We start from the raw sequence: 14,830 nt of genomic DNA, 5'->3' as shown, positions 1-14,830 counted from the left end.
TCACGAAAAGCTCAAAAGAAAGAGTGATTGATCACTTATTGGCCACCTTAGGCGGGGACCTCACAAAAAGCGACTCGCAGTGAGAAGATCGGACTGAGGAGGGCGGCAAATCGCCACAGATACAACGTTGAAGACGCGAAGAGCGTTCGATCGGTCGATGGCAGCTCCGCTCGATTGTTTTTGTCTGCTGACAATATGGCCACGCACTGTCAAGTGTGATCTATTACGTGTCTAATTTGTGTTTACATTTATTTGTTAAATCTCCTCGTCAGATGGGTTTGACACAGAGTTCGGAGGTGTCCGACGGAGGAACTTATGGATATCACGTCCACGGTGTAAGATTTGAGTGACCCAGTCGTTTTGCTTTGAGTTATTTGTGGTTGGCGAAGGAATCGCAGCTTATCTCTCTTTGCTATCGCTAACTAAGTAGTTGTACCGGTCGAACATGTCGAGTTGGCGCTTGAAATAGCACTTATTTTTTAAATGTAACTAAGCATTCGTGTCAAATAATATACTGTGGTCGTATTTAGATTTTCCCCAAGCGTCCTATTTTAAATACGCAACCACCTTTTGTAAATTAACATTTTCACGTTTTTATTGACACTGTCGCGGGGTAGTTATTTATTGTTGTGGCTGTAGTTTGCATCGCTGCTGTAATTGTTGCAAGGGGGCAGTCTCGTCTTCGTCACATTTTCTGAGGTCGGTGGAGTTTGAATCTAAGCTCTAACCCTCCTGTACAGTGTGCATGTTCTTCCGCTGCTTGCATGGGTATTATCCAGCGACTCCGGCCGTCTCCCACATTGCAAAAACATGATTCATATGCCGAGACAATCTTATAAATAGTCTATGGATGTGAATGTGATTGTTTGTCGTTATAGATGTGCCCTGCGATTGGGCGGCGACTGGTCAAGTGTGTCCAGTAACTGAGACGTCTGGGCTGTCAAGTGAGGATAGGCGGAATACAAAATTGATGGACAGATGGTCATTCCGTTTCACAAGAATGTTAAAATAGTAATACTGAACCAAAGGTTTCCTGCCACGTTGTAAATAAACATACTGTTACTTCAATATTGTGCTAGTGGTGTCTGTATTTGTCATGCAGTTCCTGTCTTTGACTTTTTTATTTTTATACATTTCATTTTTATACAAATTAACCTGGGTTTTGGCAGGTGCAACCGAATTCTCCTGCGGAAAAATGTGGACTGCAACCGTTCTTTGACTTCATTTTGTCTCTGGACCACAAAAGACTTGTATGTAAATGGCACACTTGTGTTTATATATGTATATGTGCCAGACAAAATATAACACCTTGGAACATCATTTGAATTATCCTTGCTCTGCATCAGAATGTAGAAAATGACCTGCTGAAGGAGGTCCTGAAAGCCAATATGGAGAAAGTGGTGAGCATGGAAGTGTACAGCACCAAGAGCATGATGATTCGTGAGTTGGAGGTGACGCCCAGCAACATGTGGAACGGACAAGGCCTGCTGGGTGCCAGTGTTCGCTTCTGCAGCTTCCAAGGAGCCAATGAAAATGTTTGGCATGTCCTGGTGAGGATGACAGCACACTTGCCTGCGGTTAGCTTAAATGTCCAAATTTTGTCTCTCATTCAATAAAGATGACATTTGTTTTTTTTCCCCAAGGATGTGGAAGCCAGTTCACCTGCTGCACAGGCTGGCCTCCATCCCCACACCGACTACATTGTTGGAGCAGATCATTTGTTGCAAGATGTAAGTAGAGATAGAACTATTCAAAAAATATCGATAGTTTGATTTGCAAATCATGTTCAACCTAAAGTGGCCATGAGCCAAATGAGCATAACGAGACGAGGTTCTTCATGAAAAACATCTTGACTGCCAGTCAGAAGACTTCTTCTCGCTGATTGAGGCCAATGAAGGGAAGCAAGTGAAGTTGCTGGTGTACAGCGCCCTCACGGACAACTGCAGAGAAGTGGTGGTCACACCCAATGGCGCATGGGGAGGCGAAGGAAGGTATTTTGCAAAATGTTTATTCTATCATTTCATCCATTGAGAGGGCTTTATGAACTCTGTATCTCACCTGAATCCGAAGTTTCACAAAAGATTTATAACTTAATTCTCCATGGAAGCAACGCTCATTTGGTTCCTTGATGCAACATCTCCTTGATGAGCACTAGTTCATCATGACTTTGTTGCTTTTACTGATTCCGACTTTTAGTTTAGGTTGCGGCATTGGATATGGTTACCTGCACCGAATCCCTGCACGTTCTGACATATCGATGCCAAAGAGCCCCGAGGCCCCTGCTCCCGATGAGAGGCCACCCCCAGAGGTGCCGAACCACGGCTTCACAGAGGTAGACAGACCACCGACAAGAAAACGAGCTTCTCTCCAATACATGAACTGCTTGGTTCATTCATGCTCAATACAAAGTCGTATGACGTGGTCGTGATCGATACTAGAACCTCTTTGTGTGATGTTAGGCACCCTTGATGGCACCTTCAAGCCAAAGCGATGAATTGTTAGACTCGAGACAGGTCACCTTCCAGGATGTTTCTCTTCCTCCACCAATGGAGAGTGTCAGGGATCACAGTGAGTTGAGTCAAGAAACCCTCGTGTGAGACTTCTTTCGAATGTTCGAGTAGTTGCAATCGTCTTTACAGGCTCGCCTGATTCTGAAATGGCCGCCACGAGTCCCGTAACTGCTGATTTGATAGACAAGCTGGATCTGTCCATGTCGTCTGTCGACATGGACAACACTTCCCTTGCAATGAACTGTGACAAAGAGGACGAGATCTTCGGTGTTGGTAAGTTAGGATGCAACAAACTGTTATTGTCGGGCGGGGTCTTGAGGGTAGCGTATGCAAACCGAAGATATGGCTGAAGGATTGTTTGATGCAGTGTGTAAGAAGAACAAAGTATGATTGAAGTAATATTTACATGAGATAGGAGTAGCCTGTGAGACACACCAAAGCAAATCCACAGCAAAGAAAATGGCAAAATGTAGTAAATGAAGCTAAGAAACTGTTGGAATATGTGTTAACAGTACTTTTCCAGTAACTATTTGAATTCTGATTCTGCAGAGGCGCTAGATGGAAGTGAACTGCATTCTTCCAAAGGGATTATCGATCAAGAGCACAACTCCCCGGCCTCCGTGGATCTCACTTCTGCTCTCAGGAGCAGTCAGTCCGATTCCGCCGTTTCAGTCAAAGAGCATTGTGACCTCAACGCCACTGACATCGCAGGCTCCCTCTGCGAGTCCCGTCATAGCCACAGTCCACCACTAGGTGCGCTATCTCACTGCATAGACCCATTGGAGCAGTACGATGAACAACAACCATGTCTGCCTGCGACTGATGGGCATCCAGGTGAGTCCCAAATCCATGAGTCACCCTTTCAGGAAACTGAAGATCAGTCCAGAGAGGAGACTCATGCTCATCAATGCGAGCATGGGGACGCTGAGGATCATCAACCGCAAGAGCCTAAGTTGGACTAAAACTGCTTCAGGCCAGATGGAGAGTGAACAAAGCAAAAAAAAAAAAAGCCACCAACAATCCCCAATCACTTTTGTTTTTAAAGACAGGCAATAAAGACAATCTATATTCCTATAGCACGCAATACCAAAAAAAAAAAGTACTGGTACTCCCACAAATGTGGGCCATTGAGATATAATCTAGCAAATATTTTTATATTTATATTTTTAGTAAATAATAATTAACTTTGAATTTTATGGCTGCAACACATTCCCATCAAGTTGGGACAGGGTCATGTTTACCACTGCGTTACATCACCTTTTCTTTTCACAACATTCAATGAACGTTTGGCAATCGAGGACACTCATTGTTGAAGCTTTGTAGGTGGAATTCTTTCCCATTCTTGCTTGATGTTCAACTTCATCTGTTCAACAGTCCGGGGCCTCCGTTTGTGTATTTTGTGGTTCATATATCAGCCATGCGTTTTCATTGGGAGACAGGTCTGGACTGCAGGCGGGCCAGTCTAGTACCCGCACTCTTACTATGAAGCCGCGCTCTTGTAACACGTGTGGAAAGGTGATTTGGCATTGTCTTGCTGAAATAATCAAAGGTGTCCTTAAAAAAGATGTGACTTGGATGGCAGCATATGTTTCTCCAAAACTTTCATGTCCCTTTCGGCATTAATGGTGCCTTCACAGAAGTGTAAGGTACCCATGCCATTGGCACTAAGACAGCCCAAGACCATCACAGACGATTTTGAGCTTTGTATCCATAACAGTTACTCAACATTCCCCCCAAAAATTGCAAAGTGGACTCGTCAGACCACAGCACCCTTTTCCACTTTGTCCAGAGATGCTTTAGCTTTCTAAAGTTTTTTTTTTCTGAGCCCATCTGGTGATATCCTTTCCACATTGATGTCGGTTTTTCAGGCAGTGCCGTCTGAGGGATCGAATGGCAAAGGCAATCAATGTTGATTTCCGGTCATGCCGCTGACATGCAGTGATGTTTCCAGATTATCTGAATCTTTTGACGCTATATGGACCGTAGATGACGCAATCCCAGATTCCTGGGCCGTTCACAAAGAGGTGGACCTCATCCCATCTCTACTTGGGAACAACTGAGGTTGTTTCAGGTAGCTCCTTTTTAGATGCGGTCACGGCACCCGCCTGTTCCCGGTTAGCCTGTTCACCTATGACATGTTCCAAACAGGTGTTTGCTGACCTTTCATCAACTTTCTCCGTTTCTTTTGCCACTTGTGTTTTTGGAAGGTGTTGCGGCCATAAAATCCCAAGTTAATGATCATTTGCTAAAAACAAATTGTGTCAGTTTGAACATGAAATACATTGTCTTTGAAGTGGATTCAATTAAATATAGGTGGGCCATGATTTGCAAATCATTGTATTCTGTTTTTATTCATGTTTAAGAGAACATCCCAACTTCATTGGAATTGGGTTTGTACAAAGTTGAGTGATACACCTGGAAATGTACTATAATCCCTTAACGTTGCTTTTATATGTGAGAACAAGTTACTACTGATTTGATCATGTTATTGTCACCCAGTGCAAGTGGATACATGTTGCAAAACTTGATTCTGACATCCCAGATGTTATAGGGGACTCTTTCAAAGATGACAGAAATCTCATCGGGTATATCACAACAGTTGAAAACAATCAACGTTGCTTGATAAAACGACAGGCTAACCGTTGCAATAGTTTGTATGTAGCCGCCTGTGCTGTTGATGCTGTTCACTTCTGGCTTTAGTTTGACAAAAGCTTTGACAAGATCATTTTAACATGTTTTACCCCTGCCTCTTGTTTTACTTTCTTGTTTGGGAAGCGAAATATTCATTCACCCAGTCGGCTAGACACCACCTCCTTCAGTTTTGTGATCTATGCAATGTTACTTGAAGAACAAGACAATAGAAGAGGTGACGTTTGTAGTTGTAATTATAGTTATGGCGTTGATTTTTTCTTTTTCTGGGAGATGTCTAAATAGTTCAGTAAAAGTACTTTTACAGATATCACTGAAGTCTTTTTTTTTGTGGGGAATGAACACAAATGTTTTCTCAGATGGTTGAATATTTGCCACAAACATAGCATGAGCCCCTCATTCACACTTTCAAACTTAGTTGCCAAACGTTGACGTCAAACCATGTACTTGCACGATCTCCACAAAAGTGTCATTGTTAAACCATTCCAATTTATTTCTTTGGAAGCCTAAAATATACATATTTCACAAATTCTTACAACAATTGATATTACAGTTCATCACCTAATTGGGGGGTAACCATCCTGTTTTGGCCAACGAGAGCTCGCTTGATGTGCTCACATCAGCCAGTCCTTCTGGCCAAATGAATACCATCAAGTTTGCAATAAAAAGATCTGTTCTGCTTGGTGATACCAAGGGGGGGGAAAAAAAACTTTTCCCACTGTTTCGTTTCGGTAAAGACAAATCATGTACTATATCATATGTCATTGAGCTATTTAAATAAACTATACATTAGGAACAGCTCTCACTTTGACCAAGGTCATTGCTGATTACCAAAGCACAGTGAGATTTAATATATTTATATTTATATATACTGTATATATATATATATATATAATTTCAAATTTATAAGTTGATTTAGACAACTACAAACATTCTTAAAGAGTAAACTGCAATTTCCAGGTTGTAATGAATACAACAAATGCCATTTGTATCATCCATGAAAAATTACAGCCATGAATGTGCTCTAAGGAATTGGAAAAATAACTGTTGGTATTAGGTAAACTTTACAACAAAACAGATGAAATCCGCCCGCCCCTCCCCCCAAAAAGTCACTTAAAATCAAAAATATTGTACACAAGGTTAACATGAAAACATTCTGCTCACTGAGAATAGCACAGTTAAAACAGACGAAGACAAGTATGATGATGTTCAAGCGCTCTCATAATTAGAAGTGGAGGTTATGTTCAAGTGAGGATGGGCGACTGTGACGCTTCCAGAAAGCGCGGGTGCTCCAAACCGGAGATACTGTTGACTGTGGAGTGTTTTTAGAACAAGGACAGGTCTGGAATGTACTAAACATTCTGCGCACACGCACACACACACACACACACACACACACACACACACACACGCCCACAAACATGTACAGCAGTTCATCATAAACATAGCAGTCAAAGATGTAAAAAAAAAAAGAAAGACAAACAAAAATGGTTTCAGTCCTGCAGAATAAAATTGAGTTCATTCTTCAAACTGTAAAAAAAAAAAAAAAAAATCATCTAGTCTCTTGGCTGTGCCGGCCTGGTATGTTCCCTATGACTCGTCCTTGGAAAGAGCTCACTGCATTCCTGCGGATACTACAAACCATTTGACCATGAACGGACTTCGGGATGTTACATGTCAATGAGTGGCGATTGGCAAACGACAAAAAAAAAAAAAAAGTTCTTGTTTTTCCAAATCTAAATTTCACGTGGACTTCTGCCTATAGTGAAGTGTCAAGTCCCCACCACTTTTCCAAATAAAATGTTTAACTGTTCGCAGGTCCATGTTGGGATCCAGAACCTTGAGAGGAGAGGAAGACCAGTTATTAGAAGAGTGGTTCGGAAACTTTTTTTACACCAACTACTGCCAAAAAAAAAAAAAAATCCTAATTATGATTTTAGTGTTCAAACACTAGCACAGCTTTAATTGTCTTCACATTGTGCTTAAATCTGAGAAAATGAAAACCCGTACTTATATCATGATTCAATTCAATGTGCGGCACATTAAATTAAATTGTATCGCAATGAAGATTTTGGAAAAGATTCAATGCAAATGTATTGCTGTACAGGATGAAAATTTTTAGGCTATTGAAACATAATTTGGCGTTTGAACATTTATTTCAATCAGGCATTGCTTATTGGGTGATCAATGCATTTGGGGTGTGTGCGTGTAAAACTCAAGTGATTACATGTACCTGGTCTTGACACATGAGTTCTATCTTCTCCTCAGCCAGCATGGCCATGTCCTCCTCCTTTTCCTGCTCCCCGGGCTTGTCGTTGGCAGAGGAACTGGTGGTCTGAGACTCGTTGTCCAGGTTGATTATCTTCTCGTAGACGTGCTCCATCACCTTCCTCACCTGCAGCATGTCACTGGCCGACAGACGGTCCCTGCGTTGTTCGAAGGGGCACATACGTTCAACAAAGAGAAGGCGTTTGCCTTCCCCGGGAGCCAAGAGAGTGCAGGTAAAACTCACTTCTTCAGAGTTTTTGCACCGGAGGATGAATGAGGCTGGAGGTAGAATGGAATTTTGTTGAACTTGGGCATATTTTTCTGGCAAAAAGAAGAAAAGGCACCACGTGAAATGCTTCTTAAAAAAAAAAAAATCCTGACTAATAACGCTTTGAAATGTATACTTATTTTTAAATGGCTAATATTTTTGAATACCGTTAATGTTACACATGGATTCAATTTCGGCAACTGCAGACAAGAAAATAACCAAATTCTGCAAAGTGTTCAGTTCTGAAAATAATGTCAAATGATATGTGGAAAAACTAGATGTATATCAAATCAATGTCAATGACTTCCTAACTGAAAATGACCACAGTACTCACATCTACAGTTATATCAATGACCCATTGAGGAACGGTCTCGTTCAGCAACATGGACTCGGTCTCTCCGCCTGAATCTCGACAAAGCAACCTGAAGCGAAACCACACCGGCAATGAAGTTTGCTCACTTTTAAACCGTCTGCAGCTGCCATTCTCCTTTTCCAAAGTCAGATTGTAAAGTACTTTTTACATCATTTTTCAAGACAACTGGACTTATGCACAAGCTCAAAAATATTTCTGTTACTTTATAAAAAGGAGAAAAGGCTGTATGCTTAAAACAAAATTCGACTAAAAGGGCCTTTGTTCGCAAACGTTACCTGAAAAGCGTTCTGCCACCTGCTTCCCCGAAGATAACCGGTGTATGTGGCGGCACCTGGAAGTATCCGTTTCCTTTCTGGATACGGGACTCCTGCTCTCCATTCACTGTAGGCGGATATCGCATACAACATGTTTACTCAACCAATCCGGCTACATTTAGTCAATCCCAACACAAGCTACTTAAATGCAGCAAAAAAATATTTGTGCATATCGAGGAAGAGGGAAAGTAGTTATACTGTAGGCTAACTGTTGATAATCAATGCTGTCAGACCGTCTCACCGTGGTTGACTTCATTCTCTTCCTCGTCCACAGAATTGATGCGAGTTCTGGGCCAGAACTCCAGCAGAGCCTGAAGCAGCAGTCCGCCCAAGTTTACTGCGGAGACAAAGAGGAACATGACACAAACCATCCGACTTGCGATGATTGTCGCAGAAAGGGCCTTTCCTACATTTTGGGTCGGATCCGTCGGAGCTGGAGAAACCGGCATCCTTTGCAGACACCCAGGCGGCGAAGCAGTCGCTCTCATCCAGTGTGATGGTGAGCATCTGTTCAACAACACCGCTTTTAAAGCACCCCTTTGACTTGTGACTTTTTATTCGACTACAGCGCTGCCCATCGATTCACAGGGGATCGGAAATCTGAAGTAATCGATGACCTCCTGAATAGGTTTCACGCGGTTAGCACAAGATGACGCCAAAGCGGAACTCACTTCAACATAGTTTCATGGCACAAAGATGCCACTAGTTGGCGCCAGAGCGATACTTTGATCTCATCATCATGGCCCATATTCAAAAGAAATGGCGCAAGAATTGTAGCTTGTTATTTCCCGTGAACACAACCGGCGTGATAAGATTTTATGAAATGACGTCCGTTGAGCAGCTCCAAGTACGGCAGCCAGAGAGTAAAACTACTCCAGTGAAAGCACATTTACCATACAAGTTCTGAAACAGCAGTTTGCGTCAAGAAGTAGCGAGATGTGTCCACTCAAGATTTTGACTTACCCCAGTTTTCAAATCAACTGAGAACCAGTTTGGCACATAGACCATCTTGAAGCGCTTTTTAATCTCCTCGTCAAACTCCACTTTGCCCAGGTCTTCACCTTTGCAAGCCTGTAGATCACACAAAGGCCCCGGTCAAACCCAAAAGACTGATTGGAATATGTTTCGGATGTGATTTGTTGAACATATTTGACCGCTCTTGTGTAATAATAATAAATTTTATTTATACCTTTAGGACATCCCAGAAAGCCACGTTGTTGTTGGTATCTTTGGTAAGTATGTGCCTCTTGTCATTCAGAATGTGACACTGGATAATGCTTGCCCCTCCTGCAAAGGCAGTGGAGATGTTACCCCCACCATTACACCGGGAAAGAAAGCCTCGGAAGGACCTCAAGCTTACGACACCAACATGTTTACTCACCCTTGATGACTTGTTCTGGCTGCGTGCACAGTGGTGTTAGAGGCGTGCTGCAGTCATTATCGTATTCTCCTGATGATCTGAAGTTGTGCATTCCCTTGAGAGACTGTACAGACATGCACGTTAGTCATTATCAAATATACACGACACATTATTAAGCACTGTAGCATATGAAATTTTCTTTGTATTGACCACATTACCATGAGACAGAATATTTCTAACCCAAAAACTAGGTGGACGTTGAATTTGACCATGCTGTATTTGAAAGTCGTTATGCTCACAGGGGCGTTGCATTCCGCATGCTTACCCATTTATTAACAGATGACTTGGTGGTGGAGACCCAGATGGCAGGAGGTGGGTCAGCAGATCTGTCCAGTTCCATCTGTGCAAGTGACAGACAGATGTAAGTATTTTATAAAGATGTGTTAATTTCATGGCATTCGCTGATCCAGCGTGTAGCGTACTCGCCAGCGTTTCTGTGACACTATTGTTAGGATTCCTTGCTTTTTCACAAAGTGCAGGTAAGTGTCTTCTTACTTTCAGCACTGGGGCTTTCTCTTCACAGATGAGAACACGGATGTCTGGGTTGCGCAGGTCCGTGCAATAAATCTTCTTGTCTCGACCGCCAGAATAGACGTGCGTGAAAGCCTCGTTGACCTGCAGGGCCCAGACGCCTTCATCGTGCACACGGTACGTGGCAATGCATCGCTGTTGACCGAGGGACCACAGACGGATTGTTCCATCCGAACTGCCTGACAGACACTGCAGGGTGGCAAAGCACATTCGTCAAATATCAACCATCCATCCATTATCTGAGCTGCTTAGCCTCACGAAGGGTGGCAAGCGTGCTGGAGCCCATCCCAGCTTTCTCGTAGGTGAGGTACACCCTGAACCAGTGGCCAGTCAATCGTAGGGCACAGATCAACCGGTCACACTCACAATCACACCGAGGAACAATTCAGGGTGTTTTTTTTAACGTACACCGTGCATGTATTTTTTTCTTGTTTTTGTTTTGTTTGTTTTTTTAATGTGAAAGAAGTACCCAAAGAAAACCCATGCGGAGATGGCACTGATTTAAAAAATCTCGTTACTTTTTTTCTTCGCACTTCAGGTTTTTGAGATACGTTTTTGAGGGTATCGGCCCAGGAAAAAAAAAAAGAAAAAAATCTATATCTAATTTTTAACAGCGTAACTCACTTGAGTACCATCTCGATTCAAAAGCAGCGACTTTACGTTATCCGTGTGGCCTTTCAGCTTCATCAGTTTTGCACATGTTCGTGGATCCCACACTCTCAGCACCTGGGAAAGACAATTAGCACTTAAATGCAGGAATGCTTGTCAATACAATTCATGACATTATCCAGGAAATCATCCAAAATGTTCAATGTCATCAACCAGTTTCACTGCACTCTCTCAGTGGGCCTGACATAACAATTTGTGTCCAGCTGAAAAACCCATGGTATTTCTCACACATTGCAATCCAAGAGGAGATGAAATCCGACTCGTGCAAGCCTAACTGTGCCACCGAGGTGATGGATGTAAACGGACGAAGGTCATCATAATTTAGTGTGAAAAATCTGAAGACAGACAGTGTGAAAGAGGCAAGACGAGCCTCACCTTTTCTGTGGATCCAGACACTATCACCGTACCCATCTGGTTCATGGCCAGACTGTAGATGGAATCCTTGTTCCCACTGAGGGATGAAGCTGATGCACACAAAATGTACGTCATCGTGCGTCGTTAATCAAACAAAATACGACACACGAAACCGATGGTCCGCGTTTGAGAGGGCAAAGCCGCAACTTACTTGTTACAGTGTTGTTGGAAGCAGTGAGCGCTGTAAGAGTATTGACATCCCAGAGAAAAATCTGCCGGTCAAGCCCTGCAGATGCCACCAACTCCTTGTCCTTAGCATAGGCTAGGGCTTTCACATAGTCCTTGTGTGTTCGTAACGTTGACATACAGAACCCTTTATGTGCATTCCATACTTTGACAGTAGTATCCGAGGAAGCAGATATCACTGAAAACAAACATAACCAACAAGTCAGTCTGTCTTGGAGAGAAAAGCTGAAAGTGGAGCCTATCGATGAAGGCCAAAACGGAGCTGGTCGATATGACGATATACATCTCATAGTGTTTGCTGTGTTACTTTTGTACTACTGTGCCTATCGTCATCTATCGCCTGCACTGTTAACGGCAGTAAAATGAGAGTTGCAAGAACGTCAGCGGAAACTTGGGTTGATAAAATCTTTCCCATCAATATTATGCAAGACGGCTGCCACACGGCCGCAGACTAAGTAGCAACACAAGGAAGTGAATCATATTGCAGGGTAACCGTACTTCCCTGATTTACGGTGCAAAATTGAATCTCATCTAATTAATTTACAACAACGAACCCGTAACTGCATATGGGGCAATTAAAAAAAAAATCGATGTATATAGGTTATTGAATACATATATAGGATGCTGAATACATATAATATCACTCATGTGATTTGTTTTTACAATTATGCCCCGAGTATTGATTTTGACATCTGAAAAATAATAAACCTTACAATAGAGCTCATCATTTGATTTTTTTTTAATTTGATTTTTTCCCCCACATCAGCCAGCACCAGGCTAAAGTATTAAGATGTTGATGATCAAACTTACATGTTTTCCCATTGCAACAAAGAACTATGTCATTGACCCAGTCTGTATGATGCTCCATCGAAGCAATATACGGGTCCTGCTACAATGACAAGAGGACAAAATAAATAAACGCAGGCCTTTACCTAGAAATTCGCATTGTCATGTGTGACAACAGAGTGGGATTCAATACCTTATGCTGGTACACACTCCATATCCGGATGATTGAGTCTCTTCCAGCTGTGAAGAGCCGATTTAGCGCAGGGTCGAGTTGGAGAGCATTCACCCCATTTCTGTTGTATTTCTCCACCTCATCTCTAATGACGTAAGATACCTGAAGCAGTAAGCAGAGGGAGGTGAGGGCCGAGGTCACGCTGCTCGTGCCGTGACCTTTGATTTCCGCGACTTCTCAAGAAGACGTCTAAAAAATAATTTACGTTACATGAGATGTCCCGTACCAGGAGGTAGCAAGAAGGGGGAATTGTGGCTTATTTGAGCGACTCGTACAATGAGAAATAAATGTAAGTCATCCGATACGAAACGATACCTACAGGGGATCGACAGCATACTTTCACTTAATTAAACTATACTGATGGGAGGCACTTAATGTACATCGAGGCAACCTAACGTCAGTTCTCCCAGCAATTAGACCGAGCCTAGTGAGAGTGACGCCAGGCTATTAAAAATAACGAAACTAATACAGCTCACACATCACGGGTAATAGTTGACAGGGGCGGTAGTACAGTGTGCAAATATCTGACACGTAGAAAAGCAGGCAAAAGTATATCGATTTTGGAGGCGACGTTAGCACAAAAATGCTCTATACTAAGCTAAGCTAGCCAAATTAGCCGGCTCGACTTTGAAGAGTCAGATCAGCGATGCTGCAATTTCATGTCTCTTATTAATGGTCGTCTATTATCCGCGAAAGACTCGTTTAAACGGGCCGCCATGCTGGAGGCGCTGCCAAGCGCGTGATGATGAAGCAACTATTCGAATTTACCTGTACTTTTCTCCGCCCAGCAGCATTTTGCCTGTGATGTGTGGCCATCTTGCTTGTTGACAGTCAATTCATGTGATGCTACATCCGGGACACAAAAAAAAGAAAGCGTGCCGCTAAGATCTATGGGTAACGTGTTTATGGCAGTAATGCGTCTCAACGTCTGTTGAGTTATTTACGCCATGTGAAATTTTTTTTTCCAGACTTTTACCAGCGCAACGCATTTCGGGTTTGAAAAAATATATATTTAAATCAGAGTGCTGTGCTATCAGTGTTTGATTTATTAAGTGAGGATAAGCGGTGAAATTGATGGATGAAACATGTAGCGGTATCTCTAGAACTATTTGAAAATTAAAAGACAGAAAGAAATAATTAATTATACAAAAAGATTGGGCGGCACAGTGGTCGACTGGTTAGCACCCAGCCTCACAGTGCAGAGATCATGACTTTAATTCCGACCCCTGCCTTCTTGTGTAGAGTCTGCATGTTCCCCCCTGGCGTGGGTTTTCTCTTGGTACTCCGGTGTCCTCCCACTTTCCCAAAACACGCGTTGCAGGTTAAACTATCGAATTTTTCGCCGGGGTCTTTGAGTGATTTTGGTTTTACACTGTGCGACTATGTTTGTATTGTCCACTAGAGAGCGCAGTACGGCAGCGCCACTCAAAATAACCTTGCATGAACGTAACTTGAATCGGTTTTGCGGCCTCCGTGTGAATGCAGTACTGCAAAGTGAAAACACAATTTTCTGCGGCCCCTGGCACTGTCAGTTATTATATTGACCTGGAATCGTCCGCCTAATCACCCTGCCTATAGATGCAGTAATCTTCTGTGTCCCAGCAGCATCCCCCACCCCACCCCCAGTCTCCCACGCTCAAGGGCATTTTACAGCCGCGCATCCTGCCCACGTTGTGTGGAGAGACAAACTTGTGATGACTGCTGTGGAAGGAGCAGTCGAATGGAACGGAACATGACAACATTGGCATTACGCACGTGGCCGCTTTTAATATGCCAATCATAAGGTGATTAGTGCACTGGCAGTCTAGAAAGTTACTTTCGACCGCCAAACTGTGGATTGCACACGCACTCCTCCGTCCTGCTTTCTGGAGTTTTGCTGCGCATCAAGCGGAATAAACCCTAAAAAACAAGACATGGATTTTTCACGGAGGGTTTGGATGCTACCTCTTCTGAAAACGCTCCAACTTGACTCTGGAAATTATGCTTTAAATCTCAGAGTTTCATTGGTAAGTAAAATGCCTCTTTGTTCCCTTTGTCTACTTTCATTTTGACACTTTGAAAAATAATTTACAATAAAATGATTGACTGATTAATACAAAGTAATATTTATTAAGACAGTATGTTATTTTATTCGAAAAAGTACACAGAACTATGCGTCCCCCCCCCCCCCCATTGGACATCAACATTTACATATTGATGATATTCATGCA

At 42.8% G+C, this 14,830-nt stretch overlaps 2 protein-coding genes across 3 annotated transcripts; one reads left to right on the top strand and one right to left on the bottom strand.

Moving 5' to 3' along the window:
- Nucleotides 1–143: 143 nt before the first annotated feature.
- LOC127616898 (Golgi reassembly-stacking protein 1-like) lies at nt 144–6,647 on the top strand. Its single transcript, XM_052088714.1, has 10 exons — nt 144–335; nt 1,170–1,250; nt 1,347–1,550; nt 1,644–1,730; nt 1,861–1,991; nt 2,197–2,332; nt 2,460–2,568; nt 2,640–2,783; nt 3,060–4,365; nt 4,410–6,647. Exons 1-9 carry the CDS (start codon nt 273–275, stop codon nt 3,470–3,472), a joined length of 1,368 nt encoding a protein of 455 aa, XP_051944674.1. The 5' UTR covers nt 144–272; the 3' UTR covers nt 3,473–4,365; nt 4,410–6,647.
- LOC127616896 (WD repeat-containing protein 48) lies at nt 5,629–13,478 on the bottom strand. Of its 2 annotated transcripts, none has more exons than XM_052088712.1 (18): nt 13,389–13,478; nt 12,582–12,722; nt 12,413–12,491; nt 11,568–11,780; nt 11,378–11,466; nt 10,958–11,059; nt 10,298–10,522; nt 10,068–10,142; nt 9,764–9,866; nt 9,572–9,669; nt 9,346–9,453; nt 8,793–8,889; nt 8,624–8,719; nt 8,344–8,449; nt 8,030–8,117; nt 7,672–7,748; nt 7,393–7,585; nt 5,629–6,998 (listed from the first exon to the last, which is right to left on the bottom strand). In XM_052088712.1, the coding sequence occupies exons 1-18, from the start codon at nt 13,434–13,436 to the stop codon at nt 6,903–6,905; spliced, it is 2,034 nt and encodes a 677-aa protein (XP_051944672.1). In that variant the 5' UTR covers nt 13,437–13,478; the 3' UTR covers nt 5,629–6,902. The 2 variants fall into 2 exon arrangements, with proteins under 2 accessions (XP_051944672.1, XP_051944673.1); XM_052088713.1 differs by having other exon boundaries at nt 12,413–12,488.
- Between the last annotated feature and the right edge of the window lie 1,352 nt (nt 13,479–14,830).

Source organism: Hippocampus zosterae, chromosome 15, assembly GCF_025434085.1.
Source record: "Hippocampus zosterae strain Florida chromosome 15, ASM2543408v3, whole genome shotgun sequence".
Classification (NCBI taxonomy): Eukaryota; Metazoa; Chordata; class Actinopteri; order Syngnathiformes; family Syngnathidae; genus Hippocampus; species Hippocampus zosterae.
This window is presented reverse-complemented; position numbering and strand designations above follow the sequence as displayed.